This window comes from Nymphaea colorata, chromosome 7, assembly GCF_008831285.2.
Source record: "Nymphaea colorata isolate Beijing-Zhang1983 chromosome 7, ASM883128v2, whole genome shotgun sequence".
Classification (NCBI taxonomy): Eukaryota; Viridiplantae; Streptophyta; class Magnoliopsida; order Nymphaeales; family Nymphaeaceae; genus Nymphaea; species Nymphaea colorata.
The window spans coordinates 8,752,684-8,761,431 of record NC_045144.1 but is presented as its reverse complement, the minus strand read 5'-3'; the positions used below and the strand labels follow the sequence as shown (position 1 = coordinate 8,761,431).

The 8,748-nt window shown below is 37.9% G+C and overlaps 1 protein-coding gene across 1 annotated transcript; it reads left to right on the top strand.

Annotated features, from left to right (window-relative positions):
• The first annotated feature begins 540 nt into the window (after window positions 1-540).
• Window positions 541-2,903, top strand: LOC116257000 (transcription factor TCP5-like). Its single transcript, XM_031633572.2, has 2 exons — window positions 541-700; window positions 1,026-2,903. The coding sequence occupies exon 2, from the start codon at window positions 1,226-1,228 to the stop codon at window positions 2,345-2,347; it is 1,122 nt and encodes a 373-aa protein (XP_031489432.1). The 5' UTR covers window positions 541-700; window positions 1,026-1,225; the 3' UTR covers window positions 2,348-2,903.
• The last annotated feature ends 5,845 nt before the right edge of the window (window positions 2,904-8,748 follow it).

Sequence of the window (8,748 nt, the reverse complement as noted above, 5' to 3'; positions counted from 1 at the left end):
CAAAATGCAGTGGTCTTTGGTATATGTTAGGCAGGAAACTTACCAGTTTTCATCTGCTTTGCAAAGTTTTTCTCGTATATGGCTGCACTGCAGTAATATTAGCAACTCATGAATTAAATAATATGTCTTAGGCTGCAACTACATATCAAAAGTTGCATATATTCACATTTTGATTATTTCATCAGCAAGAACTGATGAAAGCCGAAATTGGTTGGAGGAAAAGGCCAAGTGGAGATTTTCTTATTCAAGACAAAATAAACTTTATGTAAAATTCAAACTTATACCTAATTTGATTTCAGCCATACTTGAAAGGGATGCATTAATAACAGAAAGATATGAAATAAAGAGATGGTGGTGTGCCCAAATTTATTTTGTAAAGAAAATACAGACAGATATCTACCAATGATGACATAACATGGTGATTGGCTTTTCTGCGCTGGGCCGACGCCTGCCACGTGCAGGAAAATGAACCACACATTTCCTGTTCTTCACCCAGCTCATAATGTGGATATCAAGTTTTCTGAATTTTCTCAGAATGAATTTATAAAATGGATTTCAGCCTAGGGTTTCTTTAGTCTCCCCTTTCCTTTTTTTTCTTGCAGCAAATACTGAAAGGCCGTCTGAGCAGTACGATGTACAGAAGAAGAGTTGAAAGGGTGCTGAACACCAACGATGCTGTCTAATCATCTCTGCTAAACAAGTAAGCAAGTCAAGATCTGCATTTTTTTTTTTCACTCTCAATTTATGTATCTTTTATATCATTATTGCAGTGCTTTCCACGGCTTGAAACTCAAAGAGGCATTGCAGCACTTTTATACTGATAACTTCTAGGTTACCTATACATTTTATAAGTTTATGCACTTGCCTTTGGTTTCCATGTAAAATTTACATGGAAAATCAAGTTTTTTTTCCTTTAATACCTTGAAAAGAAACTCAGATCCTTATGTTTAAGTAGTCAAACGTCCATAACTTGTTTGATTTTGGGATCCTTTGTCATACCATCGTTTTCTGTTTTCTTAATTCAGTGACATTTCCATATATACAATCAACACTAGTTTGGGAATCTGCAAACAGATGTGAATGGGTGGCAGTTACAGAGAAAACGCTCCAAAGTAAATACTTGTGATCGATCCTTCAAAACGGCATAAATTGTCAAGAGCTCCTTAGCTGTTCTCAATAGAAACATTTTGATAGTCCTTGGACAAAGCATCATGAGGGTAATAAGATGATAAGGAACTCAGCAGAAACTGTTACACCCAGAAAGCAAGAAGGATGTGCTGAAGATGAGAAGAAAGCAAAAGGATCTTACAGCTTGAAGGCTTGGGCTGGACTGAAGGACCCAAGAATTGTAAGAGTTTCGCGTTCTTTTGGGGGCAAAGATAGGCATAGCAAAGTAAGGACAATTAAAGGTCTGAGAGATAGGCGTGTAAGGCTTTCTGTGTCAACTGCTATACAACTTTATGATCTCCAAGACAGGCTCGGTCTCAATCAGCCCAGCAAGGTTGTTGATTGGCTGATTAAGGCTGCCCAACATGAAATTGACGAACTCCCCCCACTCCCCATTCCTCAAGAGTGTGATTTCAGTTTCCAAGCATCCATCTCCAATTCAGATTTGGACGGCGACAGATATTCCGGTGTTCAATCTCTGAACTTACTCTCGAACAAGAGTGGTGCCATGGAAGGTGCAGTTGTCAGTGATCCTGATGAGAAGAGCATCGCCAGACTTCAGTTTGGCAGCCATGATATAGCCTTGAGGTCTGATCAGTTTGGGTCTGAGAAAGAAATGATCAATCAGGAGAAGTCCAGTGCTTCGTGTAAAAGGTATGAACAAGGAAGCCAATCTTCTCCCCAATTACTCCATAATTCACAAATTATGAGCCCGTTTCATCTTCCCCACCAACCTTCATACCCCAGCTTGCTCATCAATGCACTGCCATCCAATCCTTTCGCCCAAAGAGATTCAAGTCATTTTTTGGCACATCTAGGTGCCCAAACTCACTCAGTTCAAGCTCACGAAAACAATAGTTGCAGCAACAATTCTGTATTCTCCTCACTGTCGTTATCATCTGGATCACACCTTCTCTTTTACCAACCTATTCAAGGGCAACCCTCTAGTCCCTCATTTGTGACAACTCCTTTGGAACTTGATCACTCCAGGCAGCTCAGTCACCCCCAATTGCTGAATATGAGTCTGCAAAGCGCACAACCAACTTCTCCTTCATCAACCTTCGGCAACCTAAGCCAATCTTTCAGGCATCCCTACGGGGCTATAGCTTCCAATCTCCACCATTACCAACAAAACATTTCTCATTCGCCTGATACGTCAGAGAAGGGGAAGAATGTTTAGGTCGTGATTTTGGTGGCGGTCTTCTTCCAAATGGTTTCAGTATGCTCTCCTCAAGAGCGCTTATGGGCAGACTGTTATCTTACAAACAGCAGCGTGGAAAGCTTCAGTGCTAAGGTAAGTACTAGAAACCCGTTGAGCAAGACGATGACGAGATAAAGTGGCAGAAGCATAGTAGTATTCTGCACACTCAAACCTGCAATAGTATTCAATAATATTTATAGGACGCACTGCTGTAGCTTTCATCTCCACTACCCAAAAATAAATAATAAAAAAAAGTCCTGGGTTAAACTAAGGGAAGAATATATATGAGATGATGAAGTTATTAATTCGTATTATAGTTATTTTTGTGTGAAGTGAGTTCTCTATGCTGGTCCTTCCTATTCTCTGGTGTGTAAAAGTGGCATTGTTCTGTCTACTTTGTTTCTTATTATTGTTCATCAATAAACTCTTGGATCATGTTTCCTTTTTTTAAATCAAAGCGGAGCTGTTCAAGGCTCCACTACATAGAGATTGTAAGCCTTTGATTTCTGAAATCCCACAAACGCCTATCAAGCTATGTGTTGCCACATAATGATCTAAATGGCCGTGAACTCAAGAGTAAATGAATGATATATATATCAGAGGGAGAGAGAGAGAGAGAAGAGGGGGGGGGGGGAGGGGAGTGGGGGGCGGTGTCCATGATATAGCTCTGGGTTGAGGACCGTCGAGGTTACAGCAATCTGTCAGTGATATCCATAGCTTTTCATACCGGGTATGTTCAGTATTTAAGTCTGTCTTGTTTGGCTCATATAGCTCGGAAGAATCTGGTCTGATCATGGGGATCAGACTTTAACTCCCCACCTATACAGATAGCTATATATGGAAACCTCTATCAGCAATCTCTCTCTCTCGCTCAATCACTCTCTCTCTCTCTCTCTCTCTCTCTCTCTCTCTCTCTCTCTCTCTCTCTCTCTCTCACACACACACACACACACACACACACACACACATGGACACACACTCGCTTGCACACGCACACGTTAGGTGCTTATACAGCACATACTTGAAAAAAAAGCCATGATGTGCATATGATTCGTAACTAATCATTAAGTATTATTCCACACATGCAAGTGCAAACAATCATAAAGTACCAATAAAACTTTTAGAAAGAAAAAACGCTTGACATTGTTTACATGGGAGAACCTTTTGTCCTGAGCAAGTTTAAAAAACTTAATTCGTAGGACACTTGGACATGAGCAGATGAACTTTCCACATATATAGCACCAGTTTTCAACACCACTGCCGGTCTGCGTTTTGCCAGAAGTGTTTTCTATGTGTATGCTTGTGCGTGTGCACTTGCGTGTTTCTATGCATGGGGATACACTTTTTTTTTTTAATAAATAAAGTGTATGGTATGTTGAAAATCCTGCTTTACATCAAACCTGCAGTTGAACAATGTCAACAGTATGCACAGCAGCACACACCATGACTAAGCCATGTAAAGCCCACTGAACGGAAAGCTCTGGTGAGCCCCGACTACATGCAACACCAAAACTTGACCAAGTTTCGAAGTAAGTTAAACTACCCAGTTCGAATCGTTTTACAAATTAATGGGTCATTAATGTCGCTTCATTCATCCAAAAAATATGCATTTGAAAGAACTATGTAAATAAGATCGAGTCTTGCTGGCTAAAATGTGTTTATGGTAGAATTTTCTTGTCGACATGAAATTATTATAGGTTGAACTTGCATGTATATATGAAGGCAGTTAGGGGGGGCGGAGACACACACTCACACACACACACACACACGCAGAGAGAGAGAGAGAGAGAGAGAGAGAGAGAGATTGGTGATGTTCCACAGCTATGGCGCCTGTAAAACTATGTCCGCGGACTTCAACGCATGCATAGATGATTTACTTAGGCACAGGGGAAACAGATCAAAAAGAGCAAACGAGATGGTTAGTATAATATTTATTTGTTCAATCTGGTATATATTTTATAACTCAAGTTGTTTGGCCTGATTCGAATTGCATAGATGTTCTCAATATGAGCAAAAAAACTACAAAGCAGTGAACTCTTAATTTGTACATCCTGAATTTGAGAGGGTAAAAGCAGACTTTTTGAACCAACAAAACTTGATGCATTTCCGGCATGCCTTTGAGTTTTGAATCAGCAGAGTAACTTTGATACATGTTAATTTTTTATGATTCAAAAGCCAATCTCCACTACAGTACCAATGCTATAAACTGTTACGCCTGTAGATGTTGGATTTATTAAAGAACGGGAAAATTTTAAGAAACCAACTTGAATGCATGTAAAAATAACGATCTCAAGCATATGCACACGCAATACAATATAATATAATATAGTATCGGTACCTGTTGGACATAAATTAGTCTCACCTGTTTCAGGTTGATCTACCCAGATATGCCGTGCATTAGTTATGAGTAATTTAATGAATTTATTAACTAAATGCGTTTATGATATTAATTCATTTAGTAAATAGAAAACGTGCATCAGATTAACTTGGATAGTTCCTTGTAGAGGTGAAGTAATGACTTACATTATGTATAAAAAGTCGGCAATTAAGCTAACAAAAAAATTAGGGAACCAATTGGATTTCAGTTATGTCTTTTAAGTTATGTACATTAATCGCTATTTGATGTTAACATGGTGGAAATCATAAGTAGCTTTAATTCATCAAGTACGAATGTATGTAACAACATTCATGACAACAGTGAAACAAGCAGATCAGCTTCATGTAAACGAATTTTCATATATATCGTCTATTTCATTATTGCTTACTGGCGTTTCTCCTTCTGACGCAGTAATGGGATGTTTTTCTTAGTGTTATAAAAGGTAACATGCCCCAAATTCCACATTTGTTTTGCTTACTACAACTTCTAGCTTTGGAAATTTGATTTAAAATCGAAGTTCATTGTCACCTTATTAACATTCATGTATGCCAAATCAAAGCAATAGAATAGGACCTTAGAAATGACTTAGAAGCTAGCCCCGTGCAAATATATCGTAACTTAAACTCCATTCACGAATAAGAGACATTTTTCATTTGAGCAGAGAAGGCTTTAAAAATGCGCGTCCTCACATGCCGGTGAATTTATCAGGTAATTGTCATTAAGGATGCAGGTCTTTACTCTAAAATAAGCCTATAAAAATCTAAAGTTGACATATGTTAATAAAGCTTTACCTATTCTAAAGATCCACTTGAGATTCAGTATTACATCATTTCATCTGAAAAATAGTGAAAAATGAACACACCAAAGAGTAGGGTAGATCTAGCTAGCTCTTACGACGATTAATTCTGCCCGGAATTTGGCAACATGGCAAGGTATAAGGTTACACATTACTACGGCACTAGTTTTTATATATCGGCCATGTGCGGTTCCATCCTGCACTATCAGATGATAAAATAAATCAATGAATCTTATAGATATGATCACTTACGTGGCTTGGTGCTATGTATACACACATATACACGTTTGTGTGCGTGTGTATGATGTCACGAATTTCTGGTTTGTGTACAGGGAAATATTTAATTTTATTTGTGTGTACAGGAAAAGATTTAATTTTACTATTCCAATTTTTCTCCTTGTCTCTCTTTGTTCGTCGTCTGTACAATGATGTATAAGGTGTTTACGCTAAGTTTAGGTTGTGGTATTGATAATGATGAGAACAAGTTCATGAAGATTAATTACAATGCCATATAAGATAGTGAATGCAGAAAATATAAAATTCGATTTGTTAATGTGTTTGTTGCATGTATGTGTATGTGTATCCTCATTTTCTCTTACTCCATATGAAACTTAACCAAAAATAGGGATTCAAAGCGGTGTTTTCCTTATTATTACACCCTGATAATTCTCTTTCAATATTGTTTCAAATTTCCTTGTTTCCCAATAAGGAGCAGACTTTCAAACAGACTGAGAGAAGACTTAACTAGCTATGGAAGTGATTAAACAAAAGCGAACCACATGACCAAATACTCCAAAGAGGTCGACTAGGCCCTGTGTCTTCCCCCTGCTCTTGGGATTCAGAGCTGCTTCGGGACCTGGGTGGGTCATACTCGTCATCTTCGATCTGTAACTATGTTTGCCTGTGTATTGGTGAATATTACCACACATGAGGATGAGCAAGGACCAGACTTATGTCTTCTTTCCCTCGGGATGCAGTGACACATATAAGACCAAAACGAATGCAATGCTGTAATGTACCCTCTGGCATTGAGTGGTCCATGAAGTCTGGATTTAACACAGAAAAGCCCGTCTGTGGTCCTCCATGGTTAGGTTCTGGACCGCACCTTCATTGCAATGGTCCCCAATAGAGCACGGAAAATGAAAGTGACCCTTATCCTCTTGTTGCCTATACCCCATTGGGCTGCTTTCGTTGTTTTGGAAGTTTCGTTGTTGATGTAGATATGAGGAATCGGTTCTTGGATTGGGGAATCACTGCGTTGGATCAACGTAAAGTGAAATGGAGCAGGACTTGGACTTGACCATATACGCCACATTATATATATATATATATATATTGTGTGTGTGTGCGTGCCTGGTTTTATGTCCAAACTAGATCGGATATCCTATTGAATCATTTTAAATAAAATCAGACGTGGAAAAAAATAATATCCAAAATGACATTTGATTTAATTCGGAATTGAATATACATAAATATCTTATCAGACTTACATCACATTTAGTTTTAAATAAATGCCATATATTTGATGCTCCTACATTTGAAAATCGGCTACATACGGTTCAAAATTCATATTTGAATCAGAAATGACTTTTCTTTCTTCATATTTAAAGCTGAATTCAAGTCTGGACATGTGAATTATCCAAGATATGGATACGGTTAAGGGAATATCTGCCTCTAATATGATCCATTGACATCCCTAGACAGAATCTGCAAGCATCAAGATCCAACCAACCAGTGGCGATGCCAGAAAATTTTTTGGCTAAGGGGAACTATTTTAGAAATTCTCATTTCTTATGGGGCATACATTCAACTCTCATGCCTCTATGTGTGTGGATTAATTTGATCATGATGGTATATGGACCAGAAGTTTATCCAAATGTTGACTTATAAGTATCGTTCTAACCCAGATCTTGTGCATGCATTTGTTACCTAATACCTGGGAACTGAAACCATGAAGAAGAATATTAGCGCCCTGCTATTGGCCATTCGGTAGCACCAGGATCTGGCTAAACACTACAAAAAAAGCATTATTACTGACACTAACAAACTGTTGGTAAAAGGCTAAATATCGTCAGTGAAAATTTCACCGACGGCATACGAAACCAGTAACAGTAGACAACATCGTTGATACATTCACTGACTAATGCGCAGGACGATTAGTAAAACATACATCTTCACTGACAGTTTCATCAACCGTCAATGAAATTTCATTATTTATTGATGGAATAGACCGTCAATAAAAATGTGATCTTTACTGACAACGTACAAAACTATCAGTAAATGGTTGGACAATTACTGACGGAATCAGTAGTAATTATATTTATACCAACATGTAATTACCATCGCTAATGATCATATTACTGATGGTTCTTTTTTCCGTCACTAAAATTAATATTAATTGTTTTAATATTACATTATATTCCGTTGAAGCCAAATAATGGGAATACAAAAATATATCCTACAGTACCTATGACGATATTCAAAGAAAGTTCCATTACATTCATTTTTAATTACCACCCGTCTTACATATTGAAAATTTAAGACAGCACAAGTACGTGACATTTAATGCACCACATTTGTGTAGATAAATGAAAACTTCATCTTTGCACGCATCAATGGGGGAAATTAGGATGTGTGGGCAAACTTGCATAGAAGAAGTAAAATTTTTTATAAAAAAGAAAGAAGACACTTGAGCATATAATATATTTGAAACTTAACTGAATGATCCCAAGTGAAGCTGATTTGATTGATGCGATCATAAGCTGCCTCGAGCTCAGGTACTCTAGCACATGTTTCTTTGAGCTCACCATATCCTGCACATTTCTCTTCAAATAAAACAAGTTTTATTTGCAATGTACTGACTTGTTCTTTTAATACTATATTATGTGATTCAAGCTGACTCTTGCTTGTGCTTTCAGTAGAATAGACTTTACAGAAACATTTGCACCTTCAACAAAAGTGGGTTCTATTCGTGTTCTTCTCTCCATCGCTGGCAATGAAAATTGGAAAGTTCTGAAGCTAGATGTAAAAATGTCTTTCTGCATGGCGTAGTGGAGGAAGAAGTGTATATGACCCTCCCTACTGGATATGTTCATGACACCAGTAAAGTTCGTAAGCTTCAATGATCTATCTATGGTTTGAAACAAACCCTTACACCGTGATTGTTAGATTAGTATCTGTGCTCCAACTTGAGGGGGAGCTTGTTAC

Coding starts and splice junctions, on each gene's coding strand:
- LOC116257000 (XM_031633572.2), top strand. CDS start 1,226: ATGATAAGGAACTCAGCAGAAACTGTTACACCCAGAAAGCAAGAAGGA.